We start from the raw sequence: 21,421 nt of genomic DNA, 5'->3' as shown, positions 1-21,421 counted from the left end.
TAAGCGGTGTAGAGTACGAAGTCAATGCATATATGGCTGCCCCGGACGACACTTGCAAAGGTGTCATACGAGAGGTAGACCTCGACATCGTCCCGGTGAAACTTCAGGCGCTGATTGTTCATGACAGGAACCCAACAGCTCTTGAAGGAAAGCGAATCAAAAACTCGAAAGCGGTGGTAATTCTGTTCGATGGACTCAAAGTTCCCAATCATGTTATTTGTGGTGTGAGCATGTTTCGCAGCACATTGTTCAGAAGGCATACCGATGTTTGCTACGCATGTGGCAAGGTCGGACATCGTACCGACGTATGTCCTACGCCAGATGAAGTGATATGCATGGCATGTGGCAAGAAATCCTCATCGGAGGAACACCAGTGCAAGCCGATATGCAAACTTTGCGGAGGAGCAAACGTAACAGCAGACAAAAAAAGCAAGCAGCGCTTCCAGATCCCGTATGTTGTGCATCACAGGAGAAAGGAAAGACAAAGGCAAGACTCCAACCTGGGTTTTCATCGACGCTACGCCGCGAAGAAGACTTCCCACCACTGCAGACGGACAAGCCAGGGGGTGCCAGTGCGACACAGCGCGGTCGCTCCCGAACCAAGGGCAACAGATCACGATACAGAGGGCGATCAGCCTCCAGGGCAAGATCCCTATCTAGGACTTCTTCGGGTCGCATCACAACACCAGGGGCTGACAAGGAACTGTGGGCCACCAAGGCCAAGAAGACGTCACAGTCGCAGGTAAAGGGGGGTGCTGACTCAGAGCATGTTAGCTTCGAGCTAGTTTGTGGTATCCAAAAGGAGAATGCTACTCTCAGAAGCATTGTCGAACAGCTCAAGGCTGAAATAGCAGAAATCAAGGGAGCTAAGGTGGTGAATGCCGCTCCTCTATCGCGGCCGAACAGGCCCGCTGAGAATATAGGGGAGTCGCCAATAGCTGAGATTCCAATGGACACCCATTCTGAGGTTAGGCCGGCAAAGAGAAAGGCCACTACTGAGCATATGAGGAACGAGGAGCTCGATTTTCAGGTGGAAATCACAGATTCTTTGGCGGAGATAAAGGAGACTCTTAAGCAACTGACCAAGGCGATGGCATCTCTTGGTACTAGGACTTCCAAGCTTGAAGAAGAGTTGAGCAAACTGAGAGCCAAAAAGGGCGTGAATTCGCTGGTTAAGAGTAGGGCTACTTCATTGGGGGCGACCTATGGTAGCACCCAGGCTGGATCAGCCGACATCACTAATGATGGCTGCGAGTAACGGCATATTGAACTTCACGATCTGGCAATGGAACTGTTGAGGCTTCTCTCAAAAAAGGGCGGCCTTACAACAGTTCCTCAGATCGAGAGCATCGGGACCGCAGATTATCTTATCACAAGAGGTATTAACGGATACAGTTTCTCTGTCGGGCTACACATCATACGTAAACAAAGGGCCGGAAGGTAGGGGGGTCTCCACCCTGGTCTCTAACAAACACACTTTTATCGAGCATGACTTAAAGATGGGTAGGTGCAAAATTGAATGCCTTTTTGGCGAGAAATACCTTTTTGGCGAGATCAGAGAGGAAAGAGGGGATGAATCATCGGAAAACTTCCAAGATTGGATGGCTAGTGTCAGAGGGGACGTAGAAGAAGCGACCAAGTTGATACACACCGAGCTCGAGGTTGATCAGATGGATAGCAGATTAGCACACTTACTAGAGGCCAAGGATTTTCTGCTGTCTCGATGGAAAACGCCGAAGCTCAATCGCAGGCTTAGAAAGAGGCTAGCCGTGCTAAACAAGGAAATTATGACACATTGCCAAGTACTTGAGAGACAGCAATGGCAGGAAGTGTGTAACATGGTGGATGGACAGATGCGTATAGGTGGGAAATGGAACCTACTCAAGAACCTGCTCCATGGAAATAAGACCAAAGCCAGCCAGAATTGGCTGGTGGATAGAATTCGACATGCGGAAAGGCAGCACCACGGGGATGAAGAAATCGCCACGCGCTTAGCACGGAGGTATCTTCCTTTGACGTGTGATGCTGGATCTCCGGGGCTGGCCTGTTCACGATATGAGGGCAAACCAGCCGTGCGCATTGATAGGCCGTTCCAAGAGGCGGACGTTCGCGAGACACTACAAAAGCTCAATGGCCGGTCAGCCCCGGGACCCGATGGTGTAAGTAACAAACTGCTGCGCAATTTAGACGACAGGTCGATAAAGGTCATAACGACAGAGATGAACCGTATATGGGAATCGGGTGTCTTTCCAGATGAGTGGAAGGTTGCGTCCGTGATTCTTATTCCCAAGCCTGGGTGCAGCCCCGGGGCTGAAAACCTCCGGCCAATCTCTCTCACGTCTTGCTTGGGCAAGGTGGTGGAGCATGTGATAAATGATCGGTTCTCTAAGCACATTGAGGACGAGGATCTTTTTCCAAACATGATAGGCTTCAGGCCCCACCTTTCTGCGCAGGACACTATGCTACTCATCAAGCATGATATATTAGAGACACCCGAGACATGAGGGCCATTCTCGGTCTCGATCTGGAAAAGGCCTTCGACAAAGTGTCACATAGGCATATTCTAGACTCGATCTGCCACCTTGACCTGGGAGAAAGGTTTTACAGATTTGTGCAGTCCTTTTTCGGAGGTAGGAAGACCACCATCTAATTGGGTGACCTAACATCAAAGGCTTACGATCTCGGGCAACGGGGTACGCCACAAGGGTCGGTTATTTCACCGCTCGTGTTTAACGTAGCGATGCAGGGCTTGGCAGTCGAGCTTGAGCAAACGGAGAGTATTGGCTCCGCAATCTATGCAGGCGACATCGCTCTCTGGTGCTCTGGCGGGTCGGCCGGCAGCGTTGAAGAAGCACTGCAAGCGGCAGTGCATTGCGTCGAGAAACACGTTAGTCAGATGGGCCTCCGTCTCTCACCTTCTAAATCAGAGTGGCTCCTATATCGTCCCACTAGAAGGGTACCGAAGCCTAAAGGATGGAGGCCTCCCGGAAAGACAGATATTAAGTTACGAACTTCATCCGCGTGCGAGATCCCCAGGGTTCGTTCTTTTCGGGTGCTAGGCATGATTATTGAAGCTAACGGTCAGCACGGGCATACTATAGATAAGCTTACAGAACATGTCGAAGGAGTACTCGGACTCATTGCAAGGGTTTCCAATAAATAAAGGGGGGCTTAGCGAAGATAATATACTCAGGCTATTTCACGCGTTCCTCCTGAGCCATGTGAATTATGTCACTCCCATGCACAGATGGCAGACACACGAGAATAACAAGCTGAACACGCAAATCAGGAAGTGTATTAAGAGAGTCCTTGGACTTCCAATGCACACACGCGCAGAAAACCTAGCAAGACTTGGCATACACAACACATTGGAAGAAGTGACTGAAGCTCAGCAGACCGCACTTATTTCCAGACTCTCGTCTACGATGGCTGGAAGGGGAATCCTGACTAAGGTCGGGCTCAGTACGACGACTTTAAAGGATAGGACCACTCAGCTTTTGGATAGTGTGCGACAGGCTATTACAGTCTACCCTATTCCAAGAAACGTGCATCCAACTTTCCACGTTGGCAGGGGGATGGCTCGCGCCTCCGCGCTTCTGCGGTACGCGCATGCGCATGAGGCAGAGTCGTGTTTTGTAGACGCTGCCCAGTACGAAGGTGACTCCAATCGCTTTGTTTCTAACGTTGTGGACCCAAAGGGACGCGTATTATCAGCCGCGTCAATCAGCACGTCGTCGGCTTGTAAGGCAGAGCAACTGGACATTGCACTGGCAATCCTCAGGTCGGACAGAGAAGACATATTTACGGACTCGAGATCAGCCCTTCGAGCTTTCTCAACTGGGGCTGTTTGTGAGGAAGTTGCTAGGGCACTTGAAGGTAAGGTGCTGACTCACCACGTCATTACATGGTTCCCGGCGCACGAAGGCGCCGAGGTAGGGGGTTGGCCAACGTCAATGAGTTGGCCCATGCCCAGGCGCGAGGTCTTGCCGGCCGCGCCGGGCACTGGGAAGCCGGTGTGCCGGGTGGGACCAGCGACGTGCTTGGTCCGACCCTTTCGGAAGCTGACCCACCCCGCTTCAGGGACATTCTCTACACCTTTAACGAGATTACTAGCCACTACCAGATGAGCCGCAGGGCTTTCCCCTTGCCACATGAAATCTCAAGAGGCCCCAAGCCGTGACTCTCAGGCTTCTGCAGACAAAGTCGTATCCCACACTCTCCGTCTTCAGTAGGTACACAGAAGTCTCCCCTCTGTGTCCCGACTGTGGGGCGGTTAGCGACTTTAAGCACGTGCTCTGGGCGTGCCCCTCTTTGCAGCACCACACAATCCACGGCTTGACGGAGGAAGCCTTCTCTGCTCTCCTCACGAGCCACGACTGGTTTGACCAACTCCGGGCTGTCCAGAAGGCCCACGATGCGGCGGTGAGGCTTGGCCTTCCTGTCCCAGCGTGGGAGCGGCCCGCAGTCTTGCCCATATAAAATGGGGTGAAGATTCTTCCGTACCCGAATAAAGTTATCTATCTATGTAAACTTAGCTAGATATAGGCCTTAGGCCTTGACAGCAACACGAGTGGTTTTTGGTGGTGAGTCCCAGCCGACTGCGTGCGGCATACCTTCTTTGCGCGTATGCTTACTCCGCTCTTTTTTTCTTCTTCTTCGCCTTACTGCTACATCACGCTGCGCACCACGCCTTCTTCCTGCTCCGAGTTCCCCGTGTCCTTGTTTACGTGGGCCGCTCGGAGCTGCCTGAGGACTTTTTTTTCCCTTCATGCTTCTTTTTTTATCTTTTTTTCTTCCTATTCTACGTGGGCGCATTCAGCCTTTGCAGCAAACACTGTCTCCCCTTCACTATCAGTTCGGGAGCGCCCTACCTTCTTTCCACTTGTCCAGTAGTTTCTTTTATTTTTCTCTCTTTTTTTGTCTCCCTTCCCCTTGACGGGTGCATCTCCTCACCCCCGGCTTCTCGGCAGGCCTTTCTGTATATCGCGCTTCCCACGTTTGTTTCTTACGCGCGTGCGCGATACAAGTGATCGAATGCTTCTCACCACTCTACTCTTACCTCTTCTCTTCTGGCTCTTTAATTCCCATCCCCCCCTTCCCTGCGCTTAACTGTGGAGGTGCCCTCGATTAAGAGAGGCAGCAACGGGACCGCTTTTTTCTTCCTTTTTCATCTTTCAAAGCCGCTTGGTTGGGAAGTGGTGTGATTTGTCCAAATGTGGTCACGTAAAGCGTCCCTGAAGTAATGCTCTTGTGTACCCGTGCCATTCAGTTCTACTAATTTCAGGTCAGAATGCACGGGAATCAATCTTCAGGCGCAGGCGTGCTGATTAGCTAGCTAGGTGACGCAAAGTTTGCTCAGCATATCATGTTATATATATATATATATATAGATATATATAGATATATATATATATATAGATATATATATATATATATATATATATATATATATATATATATATATATATATATATATATATATATATATATATATATATATATACTGGAAGAATCAATCGGCAATTGAGGAACATTGCCAAGAACTTGCTTTTGGTGTATTTTACTTATATGCAGGTGTTCAACACAACTGAGCGATTCTGGTTATATCAGAAAAGCTCCATACTTCCCGATAATCTCAATAATTGCATATTTTATAAATTGATAAACATTACAGCGAGCGACTACTATGCTTGGATCTTTGAATCAGATTCTTCAGCGGCTATTAGGTAAGGAGAACTAGAGATTGTTGAGAATAAAAATTGTTGTTGTTTTTAAAATTGCGATTCACTAAATGCGGCGAGTAAGATAGTTTAGTTTATGAAGGAATAATCAATACGTGCGTGACTTACATCGTGGAGCACTTATTGAAAAAGATACGAGTCCACACACAGGAAATGCTGATGCGATAGCAAGTATTACATAAACTGGGGTAAACCATTTGCTCTTGTGATAGCAACCCATATTCAAGCAATCTATATGTGTAGTGTTGTTTTATTTGATGAAAATAGTAAAGTGATTCCGAGAAGCACAATGGGAAATAGAAATGTCACATGATCACTTTGACGTAGCTCCTAAAGCCAACCTAGCTGATCGGTAGCCTTTTTTGTAGACGCAGGCACAATACTTACAGCTTTGGTGACTTTCTTAGCAGTTGGTCACCAGTCTTAGTCATTCTTAGCGAGATCCTCAATGCGCTGTATACGAACATGGGAATACCTCTGGGCGACGTGGTTACATTATTTTTATTCTGAATAATATATTCAATGGCTGCAAAATGTTTTTCATCTTTCGGCACAAGAACATGACCCACACGCGATCAAGATTAGATTGAATTGTGGCAATTACGCCCGAAAAGGGCGCACAAGATCGTAAGATGTTGTGGAAAAGGTAACACGCAACGAAAGGAGACGAAAACATGAGGATATAGTTTTGGTAAAACTGTGGTGTGGTTTGGCCTTATAATAACAGTTGTGGGGGGGGGGGGGGGGGGAGGCTGAGATTTCCTGAAAAGTTGTTTGTGCCGCGCAGCGCGCTTGCTTTGAGCAGAAGCCGTATTTTGAGGCCACAACCATTGAGTGGTAGGTGGCTTTGTACTTGCGAGCGTTTAGTACAAACGTCAGCGTAAAAGTACAGACAGGCAAAGGGTCAAGCGAAAGTGCAAGAAACATTTACGGCTAAAAGGGAAAGTGGCAGGGCGAATGACGCTCCTGGGTTTTGTATAATTGTGGACAGGGGCAACAGCCAGAGAGAAAAATTAACAAATAATGCAGTGCATAGGAAATGACATTGACAAACTAGGAGAAGAGTGCGAGGTAATTATATTAGGAGATATAAATGCGCACATAGAAGGTATGGATGGATATACTGACCCAACAGGCAGAATGCTATTGTATATGTTTGAAAGGCATGATTTAATCATTTGTAACGGCACCGAGAAACGCGAAGGGCAGATAACATGGAAGGTGGGAAGGCTGCAGTCGATGATTGATTACGAAATAATATCACATAGGATGTATGATCGGCTAAGGGTGATGAACATAGATGAATATGGGTCCAGAAGCTTAGGTTGTGGTCACAAATGTATCAAGCTTAGTTTTAATAGAGAAATGAAATTGGAAAGGCAGCATTACGAGCAATCACAGGGTAATATTTATTGAGAAAGGCAAAAAGTAATAGTAACTAAAGAGATTGAGAAAATATTCACCGAGGATACTAAAACAGAGTGGACGTACACAAATCTAACTCAATTGTTTGAGTTAGAGCTTTCTACGGTACGAGTCAAATCAACCGGGAAAAGCAGGCAAAAACCCAAAAGCTGGTTAAATGAGGAAGTTAAGGGAGCCATAGTAAGACGTCAGGAAGCCTTCAGGAAACAGAGGTATGCCTAACAGAGGGGTGAATCGGAAGGTGATGTAAAAAAAAATAACTTTTGGAGCGACAGAACGAAAGTGTCCAATTTGATCAGTGAAAAAATTAGAAGAAAGGAAGCCTAATAGATGGCGGCAGTGAACATAAAGGATAGAAGGGGAGCTGCAATGTTTGGGAACCAACTCAGGTTTTTGAGTAATAAGACAAGCATAAAACAGAGGTTTAAAAACCACAGTTCAAGAGGTCAAACTAGAAGAGGATGAGGCAATGAAATATATAATAACAATGTTGACAGAAAAACTTAAACACCTAGAAAGTGCCGCATGCACCGTACCAGATGAGGATGGACCAATTAGCTCAGTTGCTCCACTGGGACAACGAGAGTGGGAAAGGGCAGAGAAAAGAGTTCCTATTAGCGCATCAACAGGCCCTGGCGGCATCCCAATCATGCTAATAAAGAAACTAGGACCAAACTATAAGGGAACAATAAGAGAGGCAGCGAGAAAAGCAGTAATGAATGGTGAAGCTCTCAATGGGTGGAAACTAAGCAGGATGATTATGATCTATAACGGAAAAGGGACAAAGGTAGTATAAACAACTACCGTCCTATAAAAGTGATATCAGTAGTTTACAGGCTGGTGACGGAGATAGTAAAGCAAAGACTACAGACATGGGTGGAGAATGAGGGGGGGGGGGGGCTGGGAGAACTACGAAATGGGTTCCGTAAACAAAAGATGTTGGAGGACAATCTGGTTTCATTGATGCAGTGTATTTAAATAGTGGAAAAAGAACACAGGCCCCTGTGGCTGCCATTTATAGATATCAAGGAAGCTTACGACAGTGTGATTCAAGAAGACTTGTGGGGGATACTAGACACACTAGATGTGGAAGACGGAATAACTAATCTTTTAAAGGATATCTATAAAAGTAACAAGGTAATTATCAGATGGGAAGAACAGGTATCTAAGCCTATAGAAATACAACGCGGGCTTCTACAGGGATGTTCCTTGTCACCTTTGTTATTTATGTTGTAACTCCAAGGACTTGAAGCCAAATTAGAGGGGAGTAGACTCGCATTCAGCCTCCCTTTTGCCATTACCAACAATGATGTATGCAGTCATTACCAACAATGATGTATGCAGATGACATAGTATTATTAGTCGACAGCAAGGAATATCTGGAGAGATTGATAGACATCTGTAGTAATGAGGAAGATGGGTTAAATTTGATGTTCAGCAGGAAAAAATTGGCAATCATAATTTTTAATGATAACAAAGGCAGTTAGCATAAGATCAGCAAGTCACGCTAGAAATAGGGGATAAATACAAATACTTCGGCATATGGATAAATAACGGGGCTGAGTATCTAAGAAAGGCCGAAAGATACGTAACGACTAAGGGCATCAGGAATGCAGCTGTAATAAAAAATAGGGCACAGTGGAACTACAATAGGTATGACGTTGTGCGAGGGATTTTAAAAGGTGTCATTGTCCCGGGTTGAACGTTTGGCAATGCGGTAGTCTTGTGCATGAAATTAGAAGCTCAAGTAAGATTGAAAAATAAACAACGTATCATAGGTAGACTTGGTTTTGGAGCACACGGGAATGCCTCATGTCAGGGGATACAGGGAGACACGGAGACACGGTATGAACATCGTTTGAGTGCAGAGAAGCTAGCAGGAAGATAGAAATAGAAGAACAATTGAGAAAAATGGGAGAGGACCATTGGGCTAGAAAAGTTTTCAGTTACTTGTACATGAAGAATGTCGATACTAAACGGAGGAAATGAACTCGAAAATTGTCAAGCGAGTATTTAGATAACAACAGAATAGCAAGCCAAAAACGAACATTGGTTAAGAAGAAGGTGATGAAAACAGCGAATGACTTGTGGAAGATGGTAATGCTTACGAAGTCATTACTGGAAACCTACCAAACTTTTAAGCAGAAAATTGCAAAAGAAAAGATCTACGATAATTCTCGGGGTATTTCTCTGCTCTTCGAGGCTAAAACGGGAGTATTGTGGACCAAGACGTACCGAGCAAATTACGAAGGCACAGACACGGTGTGTAGTGCGTGTGGAGAGGAGGAGGAAACGGCTGAACATTAGAGAAAGTTCTGTAAAGGGCTCTACCCTATAGTCGAAGAATATGGCGCCAAATTTTTCAAAGCATTGGGGTTTAGAAACAGTGAGGGCAAAATATACTTTAAACGTGTAGAAACAACCAGGAGGAGGATAACTGATTGGTGGCTACAATCGAGGCGCAGGTGAAATTCTGTCTTTACACACATGGTGATAGTACTTAACTTTATGGCTAGAAGGTGTGGGCCACCAACCGATCAAAAAGGCACAGCCGGATACATCCACACATTCATTTTTTACGGCCACCATCATCACCATGGTTAGAAAACAATTAGCGCCGGCGGCGGCGCCCGGCGGGAAGCTTTGGTGGCTGTGCGCAAGAAGTAAGCTGGTCTCTTTTGGCCTGGAGAGGTAGCGCGAACGGTTGCCTCCAGCGGTGGGTCAGCGGTGGACGGCACTACGGGACGTCTGCGGGGGGCCCACGTGGTCAGTCATACGTTAGCGACACCGATTTGGTTGTTATGTTGTTGAGTGTTGTTTAATATTGTGTAAGGATGTCTTAGGGGGAATATTACAATAAGTATTGTAGTAATTCGACTGACGATATCGTCACTTTAAAAGTAGTTAAATAAATGCGTATTTTTTGGTCTGTCCGATTCGTGTGTGCTGTGCCCGTTCACTTCAAAAGCGTGGCGTGGCTCTCCCAATATCTAGACCCCACACAGTGGATGCTGCTATATACGTTTAAAGGTGTCTGAGCAAAAACATGAACAAGTTGGCATTCTTGTTGAGTGAACTTAGATGTAGTTTGCAATTGACACATTGCTGCTATTTTCATGTAACTTTTGGTGGAGGTTCAGAGTATTTTTTCTGTTTGTTTTTTGACAATATATCTCTGAAGTGGACGCCTCTTTACGTCTTACACCATGGCTCCGGGTCAAGTCACGATTTCGCCAACTACGGTTGCAACGCCAACAACAGCATCTGAGTTCGTCATACTAACGCGACCATGTGATACCGGTAAATGTAGAGGCGAGAACAATATTGCCTTGTACAAGTAGTTCAGCATGCACGATCTATCATCAAGCAATATAGGCGGCACCCAAACACTATGGCGCTAAGTGTCGTATTCTATATCTGAGAGAATCATCGCGTCTGGTTAGAGGACCATGATCACGAAGTTACAAGCTGAGACACATTTAAACAACCACCTTGCCACCTTTTAGGCAACCCACTTTCTGTGAAACCTGCTACCACTGAACCACATGGCGTACATTTTCAGACGTCTTTCGAACCCTACTTCACCTAAATTCAAGACTTGTTATAACCTTGATCAGAAGGCTGATTGCAACATGTCAGAGGCTCGCAAGACCTTTCAAATTTGAAAGTTATAAGACGAGGCGCTTAACTTGATCATTTTTTTCCCCGTAAAGACTATCGATGACGTAATTCAAGAGTGCCGCCACCTCGAGAAAGCGCCGTCTTGAGAAGGCACCCCATTTCAGCCGTTCACAACTGAACAACTGACACGTATACTTTGCGACGTGCACTTAAGGCAGCGCACCCTGCTGCCGAACAACTGACGTTCTCTGACACCTGAGCATGACCTGTCTCCTTGACCTAGGTGAATATCGGACAGGATTGTGCAAACTTTAGATTTTCCTCCACTCTATGCGCTATGAATAGTACATAGCCAATGTAATGAGCAGCTTTCTCTAGGCTTGTGACTCGGCGCACATCCTCTTCTACCCAGGCCTATTTCGACACTTGGGAACTTTTATAAAACCGGGCTTCACAGTTTTGTCAGTAGTCATTTACAATCCAAAGTTATTTCCAGAAAGTGGAGAGCTGACGAACACTGGATTACTGCAAGCGTAAGGAAGATAAATCATAAAGAGATCTGACGTTCAAGCGTTTCTGTTGATCAAGAACTGCGGTTGAATAAGATAAACTTGAGGAGCAATATTGACTGTAAAAAAACACTTAGGAGAAACAAAAATTAACATTTTTGTATCCCTGGAAAGAACTCTGTTTACTAATCCCAAGGAAGCATGGAAACATGCGAAATCATATAAGGTGGACTTTTTTTCCCATTCCTGATATAACTGATGGTGAAACAACCTTTCCGGGGGATGCAGAGAAGGCAGCCCGGCTTAAACAAATATTTTCAATCTGTGTTTTCTGAACCATTTCGAGGTGAAATGCCACATACGACACCCCAGGGATGTTCACCTATGGTTAAAATTGTGATGACTGCTAGTGGTGTGTGAACTCTGCTTGAACGACTTCAAGCAAACTCGGCTGCAGAACCGGATGTCATTTCTAATCACGTATTGGAGAGGTGCGCAAGAGCTTCAGGACCGTATTTAGCCGTCTTATTTTAAAATCAATTGAAGATGAGAAACTGTCGCCTGAATAGAAGCTAGCAAACGTTGTGGCAGTACCAAAGTAATGTTGCCAACTACCGTCGAAATTCTTAGACCAGCGTATGTTGTAAAACTATTGAAAACATTATATATACTGATACTATAAAGCACTTGGACACAAATGATTTTTTCTGTATATTACAGCATGGTTTTAGATCTAGTTTGTGATGTTACTCAACTGGGCAAATTTTCTGATGTTTTAAGTGGATGTGATAAGGGTAATCAAGTCGATTTGGTATTTTTGTGGACTTTCACAAATTGTTTGACACCGTTTCTTATGCTGTTTTATAAAATAAATTCTTTTTTGGGTCTGCCTGCATCTGTTCTTGGTTGGTTGAGGGATTATTTAACTTCTGAAAAATAGTTCGTCTGAGTGAATGATTCGTCTTCCTCATACAACAGCGTAACTTCCGCGGTGTCATAGGGCTCGAAGTTGGGTCCTTTACTCTTTCTGATTTATATTAATGATTTATCAGAGACGCTAACATCGAACGTGAAGCTGTACGCGGATGAATGTATTAGTTATAAATCAATACACAGTATCGACGATATTTGTGCTTTACAACGTGATCTTGACACTGTGGTAAGGTGGTGTGAGAAATAGATGATGTATTTGAATGTAAAAAAATTATTGCTTCCTTAGTTTTACCAGATAACGCAAACCTTTCGCTCAACCTACAGCTTGTCAGGAGCACAACTCAACTGTGTTCAACATTTTAAATACCTTGGTGTACACTTGTCTGCCGATTTATCTTAAACTAAGCATTATGGTTACGTAACTGCCACGGCCCATGGTGTGTTAAACTTTGTGGAACGCAATTTCAAGTGTGCCCAAAAAAGTCCGAAAGAGGCTTTGTATGTCACAAATGTCCGACCTGTCCTTAAATATGCCTGTGCAGTGTGAGATCCGCATGGTCAAACTGTAATCTATAAACTTGAGCGCATGTGTGCTTTTGGTGAACGCACAGGCGCTGCTGCGAAAATGTATGCCATTTTCAACAGCGTGACCGTGCGGTTCGTTCGACTGTAATAGTGTTTTTTCCGTCACCCCCACACAATAATGCCCATTCAAGCGACAGGCGATGTAGGTTGCGTATATAAACAAATAAATAAATAAAGGAATAAATAAATAAATAATAAATTCAGCTCAATGAAAGCGCGGGCGGCATAGAATACTAGCTAACTTCAGTAAGCTGCAGGTCACCTAGCATGAATCACCTAGCATAAATTATTCGCCTTGGTGTGCGCAGTCGTGAAATTTTGCCCTTACCTATACGGCTACCATTCTTCTGTTCTCGTCGAGCGCCACGCGTTATGTTGGCTCACCTTTCTGAAAGACTCCAATTGTCCCTTACTAAGCACACCGCCTTCAAAAGTGTTCCTACATCGTAGTTTAAAAGCTTGGAAGACTGCATCAAGAAGTGGACTGCTTACAACGCTAACTTCTGGCAGATGGCCTCTCTACGAGCAACGTATTCGATTATACCGTGCCCTTGATGTTTCCTGGAACTACGTTGCAGAATGGGGGAGGTATGAATTTAATAAGAACTCCTCCAGTAAACAATTTACATTGTGAAAAGACGTTTGGCTCTGTAAGCTATCACACACTCTGATACATTATGCAGACTAAGGTGGTCGTTACAGTGAACTTCCTCAGAACCAAGGATTGCCGCAGACAATGGTGGTGCTGCCAGAGTCTCGAACTTTATGTATTGCCCTGATATCTGGTAGCCCTTCCACAACCGCCATATATACGACACAAATTGTCTTAGAGGGTTGTCTTCATGTACCATTGATAATAGGTATTATTTCGGGGTCTTGTAAAATGACCAACGCCCTTATGTGGTTCAGGAGTCGAGGATTTCTGCTTCTATCACAGCATACGTGAAGCTTAAACATTGCAGAACATTATGCTAGAGAATATGACACTGTTATGACCACATTTAAACGGGCATCACATCAGCTGGAAGTATTCATTTTTGCGCAGGTACAGCAGTCAGCTCATTCGTGTCCTGTCTTTTCACGCCGGGAACATCTACTCCAGCTTATGTAGAATCCTAATCGACTTTGGCTTCGAAACCGACGGTCCTGGTTATTTTCAAACACGTTATTTCTCATTGTTTGTGGGTGTCAGCACTTCTTAAAATTTGTGAGCAGGCTCGCAGATTGAACTTAGTGTCTCGCAATTTATTTCCTTCAGAAATTTCATGAGTGCCAAAGAGCAACTATTCGTAAATTGCTTAAATATGATTAGTCGTCTTAGGCCAGAAAAGCTTGTGTCGCTTCGCAAATTTCAAGGCAATGGTCCAAGTTGCCGGGGAGTATTGCAGCATACGGCAAATAATAGTGTTCTTCTTTGCGGAACCTCTCTCGGTATCTTTCCTCGGTAGACCAGAACCTTTGAAGCAGCGCAGTCGTTAGCCGATTCTAGTTCGGATGCTACAAGCCCATGACAATTAGAATCTCTTCGGAGACACATAGAATGCGTGAAAGAGCTTATTTCTTGCAAGGTCACACTTGGCACGTTCCTACCCGTTCAGAGCACTTCAGGTACGCGGTGAGGTCTTCGCCTGTTTCCTGTAAGTTGACAGTTTAGCAGTACTGCTGGCCTTCGCTTTGTCTTTGGTGCCCATGGTGAATCCTCATTGCTCATTTGCCTCATTTGTAGCATGTCCCCGCTCCTTTCCTGAAATCGAATTTTCCAGTCCAGTATCTACAGCCCGCGTTTCTGCACTTTATTATGATATCCAGTTTTTCTTTCACGACTTCAGGTGCCTTAAAACATTTGCCCACACACTTGAGAACATTATTGTTCTAATGATACTCAAAGCGTGGTGAATTTTCAACACTAATTGTCGGCCAAGCGCAATTTTATTTTCACTGTGGCTGAAGCTGTGTCTCAGTAGTGATGTCAGATTTTAATGATGCATCCAGGCAGACTCACTATGTGTGGGGTGATTCTATCAATCTTGATGTGGCGCTATCACGCCACCGTTGGCTGCACTACGTGACAAGGAATACGGGAAGCCTTACGAATCCCGGTGGCCGAGTGATGTGACGAGACATTCCACTCAAGCGTTGGAGTTTCCTTCCGAATTCCATGCGCAAAGCACATTTGGGGCCAGCCTCGTCATCCACTTCACAAAATGCTGAAGTATTTGCCTCGGAGCAGCGCAGGTGTTTCCAGCAAAGCCGTGGTACTCTCTTTGTGAATGACGCTTTCCAGTATTGCGGCAGAAAACTTACAAGTGTGCTTACCTAATTTTCAAGCCACGTATTGGGACCATCCTTTAGTGTTTGTAGAATTGCATGTCACGCTTCGAGCCTACTTTTAAAAAAGCGGAAGCGTTGTGGAAACAATTTTTTTAGCTTTCTGGCTGTTGCAGGCTAGGCCTGGACTGAACGCTGACAAATGTAATAGATGCAGTAACCATCATAGCGAAATAAAATCCCGTACACTTGTCATTATTGCCACAGAGAATGATATCACATATTAAAATGAAGTGGACCATGCTGAGGTGATTCATGAGCACTTGAACTGCAGGTTACCATTGCAGCAATTCGCTGTAAGATATCAATAGTGAGCATAAAACGTGTGAGTTAAAGTAATAAATTTTTAATATCAAGTACACAGTGATTACTTTCAGGTAGCTTTGTAAGTGTAAAATTACTGGTCATGTTTTTTTTGTTTCACTAATGCCATGTCCTCTTTCAGCACAACACAACTATGCCACGGAAAATTTAAAAATGGCACTATATGTGACTTTGGCACTGTGGAAATTTCATGCACACGTAAGGGCTAAATGTTTCATCGATGCTACGGGAATACTTATGGTGAATTACGTCGTGAGCATATTTCATAAAAATAACTAGAAAATCTGTGTTTAGGTAAGACCTTAAGCAGACAAGCAGCTTGAGGAATCAGTGACACATAAGGTAGATGTGTGAGCCATACCTAGTAAACTGTGAGACCATCTGCACCACTTCAAAAAGACATCCAAGTTTTCCGGGACAGTTAGTTTATATTTGCTGAGAAGTAAAGTTGGCGTTTCCGGTGTCACGCCTCCAGCCCCCGTACCCGAAAAGAAAAAAAAAACGGCGCTGATGACAAACTGATACAACCGGCTCGCTTAAAGGAAACAGGTTTTTGGGTGGCCGGCCTGAGATGGCTGACCTTAGTCTCACGACGAAAGGGACTGGGCACCGAGTGTACACTGGATAGCCCAAGGCATCGTGAATGTGCGTGAGTAGATAGCATCCTAAAGCGTTGTAGTGACTGACCGCAAATAGATACAAGAGAGAGTGAAACCGCATTTCTCTTTGATGAGTGAGACGGGAAAAGCCCGCGATGATGATGATGATGTTTGATGTTTTATGGCGCAAGGGCCGTTTCACGGCCAAAGAGCGCCAGTTCATCTTGCTAAAAAATAATGGACAATGATTGTGATAAGCGGCTGTATCAGGGCCATAAAATTCCTCGCGGTAAGGCGGGTAAAAACATACAAGTAATAAAATCATGACCATGCCGTGAAAGGTGTGTGTGGTGTGAATAGATGACAAAAGTTGGTGATAATAAAAGACGATGGTGGATATGTATGGCATTAGCACAAGTGCCTCACTCGTTCATACCCTTGCGTCCAAGGGCCGTGAGGCAAGTGCTTTCTTGTGTAACCACCGCAGCAAAAACCTCTCTGGAGAGGTCATGCTACGGGATGCCTAGGTATATGATATGGAAACTATGAATTTCTTTAAAAAACGCTAACAATGATTTGTGACTAAAAAGCGGTTCCCTACCGACGAACATTGCAGGGTGTAAAGGTATATGTTGTCGGTAGGGTAATGGAAAGTGTTGTTCTCTTACAGTGTCCAATTGTTTGCACTCAATTAAAATGTGAAGGACTGTCAATGGTTCACCACATCTGTCACACAATGGTGGTTCGCCACCAGACAAAAGGTGTGTGTGTGTCATGTATGTGTGTCCTATCCTGAGTCTCGTTAGTATTACCTCTGTATGACGCGATTTCGATACGGGCAGCCAATGACCAAGGTGTGGCTTAATAACGTGTAGTTTGTTATGTGTATGTGTATCCCACTTACTCTGCCAGTATACTCTGAGGTTTCGTTTGAGAGACGGCTTAAGATCGAGGGCCGGGATTGATATAGGTGTAGGGGCAGTGTTTTTGTGGGCGGATGCAGCGAGCTGATCCGCCCTCACGTTGCCTTGAATCTCACGGTGCCCTGGCACCCAGCACACTACAACATGTTGTTTGAGTGTGTAGAGTGTGCACAAAATGGAGTAAAGTGAGATGAGGACCGGGTTTTTTTGTTTTTTAAGACTGTGCAGAGCCGTTACCACACTGAGGGAGTCTGTATAAATTACTGCTTTTTGTATGTGTAATTGTTTGATGTGTTTAGCTGCCACAAGTATCGCGTAAGCTTCCGCTGTGAAGATACTTGTGCCTGGATGTAGAGGGCCAGCATCCGAGAAGGATGGGCCGACAACAGCGTAGGACACAGAGGAGTTGGACTTGGAGGCATCTGTAAAGAACTCAGGACGTGTGTATTTGTGTTGAAGTTCCAGGAAGTATGTTTGGATATGGGCAATAGGCGCATGTTTTGTAACTTCAAGAAAGGACACATCACAGTCTATAGTCTGCCATTGCCACGGTGGCAGATAAGCTACAGGAGCCATTAAACTATGTTCAAGTGAGACTCCAGTTTCCTCAGCTAGACTTTTCAGGCGAACTGAGAAGGGCTGCCTCATCGAAGGCCTGTTTTGAAACAGAATGGAGCTCGACAAATCATTAATAGTGGAGTATGAGGGGTGCTTCTTATCTGCTTTCACTTTAAGGAAATAAACAAAGGACATGTAAGTTCTCTGCAGATGAAGCGACCACTCATTTGACTCAACATAAAGGCTTTCTACGGGGCTGGTGCGAAAAGCACCCGTAGAAAGGCGGATGCCCAAATGGTGCACGGGGTCCAGCATCTTCAAAGCACTTTGAGTCGCAGACTGATAAACAATGGCCCCATAATCTAAGCGGGTGCGAATGAGGCTTCGATACAGAGTCATGAGACATTGCCTGTCACTACCCCACGTAGTACGTGACAACACTTTTAAAACATTCATGGCTTTTAAACATTTTGTTTTTAGATACTTGATGTGCGGTACGAAGGTCAACTTGTTGTCCAAGATTAATCCTAAGAATTTATGCTCCGCATTGACAGACAGACGTTGACCGTTCAATTCAATGTCAGGTTCTGAGTGCATGCCTCTCTTTCGGGAGAACAAGACACACGTGCTCTTTTGTGGGTTCAGTCGGAATCCGTTTTCCTCTGCCCATTTGGAGACCTTGTTTAAACCTAACTGAACCTGTCGCTCGCACATTACCAGGTTGCAAGATCTAAAGGCAAGCTGGACGTCGTCGACATATGTACAATAAAACATATTGCGAGGGATGGACAAGTGCAAGGAATTCATCTTGATGAGAAAAAGTGTGCAGCTAAGTACACCACCTTGTGGCACGCCTGTTTCCTGGACGAATGTTTGGGAAAGAGCCGTGCCCACTCGGACACGGAATGTCCGGTTTGACAGGTAACTTTCGATTATGTGAAACATTCTTCCGCGCACGCCAAGGTGGGACAGGTCTCTTAGAATTCCGAAACGCCATGTAGTATCATAAGCCTTTTCGATATCGAGGAACACAGAGAGAAAATATTGTTTATGGACGAAGGCGTCCCTGATCTGTGCCTCGATACGAACAAGGTGGTCTGTGGTGGATCTACTTTCTCGAAACCCGCTCTGAAAGGGGTCGAGCAAATTGTTTGTTTCAAGGAAATGTACAAGTCTGCAGTTTATCATTTTTTCGAAGATTTTGCACAAGCAGCTTGTGAGTGCAATAGGCCTATAACTCGAAGGTAAAGAAGGGTCCTTGCCCTCTTTCAAAATGGGAATTATAATAGCCTCTTTCCAGGAGTTAGGGATAGTGCCAGAAAACCAGATAGCATTGTACAAACAAAGTAAGGTTTTTCGTGTTTCGATCGGTAGGTTTTTTAACATTTCATATACGACACGGTCAGAACCTGGGGCAGAAGTACTGCAGGAGTTTAGAGACATTCGCAGCTCAGCTAGACTGAACGCTTGATTATATGCCTCGTATCTAGTGCATTTGTGTTTGAGTTTCTGCTTTTCTATTCTTGTTCTGTATTTTTGGAAAGTGTCAGTATAGTGGGACGAGCTGGATACCCGTTCAAAATGTGCCCCGAGGAAGTTTGCCTGATCTTCCAAGGTATCACCTTGAGTGTTTACGAGTGGAAGTGTGTGTACTTGTTTCCCTGCTATCCTACCGACCATGTTCCAGACTTTGGCCTCTTGTGTGTAAGAATTGATCCCTGACAAAAACTTCTGCCAGCTTTCTCTTCTGGCCTGCCGACGGGTTCTCCTGCCTTGAGACTTTATTTTCTTGAAGGTTTCAAGATTTTCGGCTGTCGGTGAGTTCCGAAGCAGCCTCCAAGCTCTGTTTTGCTGTTTGCGCGCGTTTCGGCATTCAGAGTTCCACCATGGCACACATCGTTTTCCAGGGTGTCCATTTGTTTGTGGGATGCATTTTGTTGCAGCATCAATCAAAAACGCTGTGAAGTATTTCACAGCAACATCAATGTTCAAAGTACAGATGTCATTCCAACCTAGACAAGCGATAGTATGAAACTGTTCCCAGTCGGCTCTGTTCATGAGCCACTTGGGAACACGTGGTGGACACTCAGTTACTGTCGTTGTGCTCAAAACTACGGGGAAGTGGTCACTTCCGTACAGATTACTGACAACTTTCCACTGGAGTAGAGGCACAAGAGATGGAGATACTATGCTCAGGTCTATGGAGGAGTAGGTGTTATTAGCGAGGTTATAATAGGTTGGTTATTTTCGATTCAGCAGACACGCGCTCGACGAGAGAAGGAACTGTTCGATCAGTCGACCTCGCGCGTCATACCGAGAATCACCCCATAGCCTGCTATGCGCATTGAAGTCTCCAAGGAGAACATAGGGCTCCGGAAGTTCATCAATTAAAGAGTATAAATCACGTTTTTGCAGCTGATAGCTAGGAGGAATGTAAATACTGCAGATTGTGATCAGTTTATTGAAAAGAACCGCTCGAACAGCCACTGCCTCAAGGGATGTTTGGAGTTGTAAGTGTGCGCATGCAATTCCTTGATTTACTATGATGGCAACACCTCCGGATGATGTCATGGCATCATCTCGGTCCTTTCGAAAAATAACGTATTTACGAAGAAAATTTGTGTGTTTTGAATTTAGGTGTGTTTCTTGTACACACAGCACTTTTGGTGAGTGTTTGTGTAGGAGTTCTTGGATGTCGTCAAGGTTTCTGAGGAGGCCCCTGACGTTCCATTGTATAATTTGAGTGTTCATGGTGAATGTAAAATAATGCTGTGTGTACGAAAAGCAAGTGGCTGTTTAGACGGGGAGTTTGAGTTCACTTAACAGGGCCGTCATCAGGCCCTGTTATTTGCTTTTTTGTTTTCTTGGCGCGCTCCAAGGAGCCACGCCGCTGTTTCGGCACCAAGGGTGCCGACGTATCCATTGCCTCCTCGGAGGCACTGGATGCCCGCACGTGCGGGCTGTTAGTTTGGATTTTGGGCCTCGCCTGGTGAGGGGAGGCCTTGAGACCCGAAGACTCTGGAGTCTCCGGTCTCTGTTTGGGAGTAGGCGGTGTAGCCTGGGCTACAGCCGCCTTGGGGGCAGGTGCCACAGCCGACGGCTCGCTCTGCGCGGGCCGAAGGGGTGGCGAGGGCTGGTGCGGCGTTGCCCCCTGACGCGCCGCATCAGCATATGTTGCGCCGTAAAATGGCGACACTCTTCGTCTTGCTTCCTTGAATGTAATGTTTTCTTTGACTTTAAGAGTGGTTATTTCTTTTTCTTTCTTCCAGTTAGGACACGAACGCGAATACGCGGCGTGTTCCCCGTCACAATTCACGCAGTGAGGCGTAGTAACACAGTTATCAGATGGGTGGCCGTGGCTACCACATCTTGCACAAGTTTCCTGACCCCGGCAGTTCTGCGAGCCATGACCAAATCGTTGACATTTATAACATCGTCTTGGATTTGGAATGTAGGGACGGACAGAGAGTTTGATGTAGCCTGTGTCTATAGATGAAGGCAGTGTGCTAGATGCAAAAGTGAGTATTATATGTTTGGTAGGTATTTCTTTGTTGTCGCGTCTGATGACGATTCGTTTCACATCCGTGACATTTTGCTCTTTCCACCCTTCAAGCAGTTCCTGTTCAGACATTTCAAGAAGGGTTGCTTCTGAAACAACTCCGCGTGAGGTGTTCATCGATCTATGAGGTGAAACAGATACTGGGATATTACCAAATGCTACGAGACTGCCAAGTTTTTCATAGTGGTGTTTTTCAGGCAGCTCAAGGAGAAGGTCTCCGCTAGCCATCTTTGTAACCTTGTATCCTGGGCCAAAGAGCTCGGTCAGAGATTTAGCAACAAGAAATGGTGATATGGCTCTGGCTTGTTTTGTTGGG

At 45.3% G+C, this 21,421-nt stretch overlaps 1 protein-coding gene across 1 annotated transcript in view; it reads left to right on the top strand.

The window, feature by feature from the left end:
* The window catches only part of LOC142769175 (uncharacterized), a 91,206-nt gene that overhangs the window by 48,209 nt on the left and 21,576 nt on the right, over nucleotides 1-21,421 (top strand). Inside the window, exons 2-3 of the mRNA XM_075872160.1 lie at nucleotides 5,575-5,726; nucleotides 15,588-15,664. Of these exons, the coding sequence (XP_075728275.1) occupies nucleotides 5,575-5,726; nucleotides 15,588-15,664 (229 nt within the window). The remainder of the gene's footprint in view (nucleotides 1-5,574; nucleotides 5,727-15,587; nucleotides 15,665-21,421) is intronic.

The sequence above is a fragment of the Rhipicephalus microplus genome, chromosome 8, assembly GCF_043290135.1.
Source record: "Rhipicephalus microplus isolate Deutch F79 chromosome 8, USDA_Rmic, whole genome shotgun sequence".
NCBI classification, from domain to species: Eukaryota; Metazoa; Arthropoda; class Arachnida; order Ixodida; family Ixodidae; genus Rhipicephalus; species Rhipicephalus microplus.
This window is presented reverse-complemented; position numbering and strand designations above follow the sequence as displayed.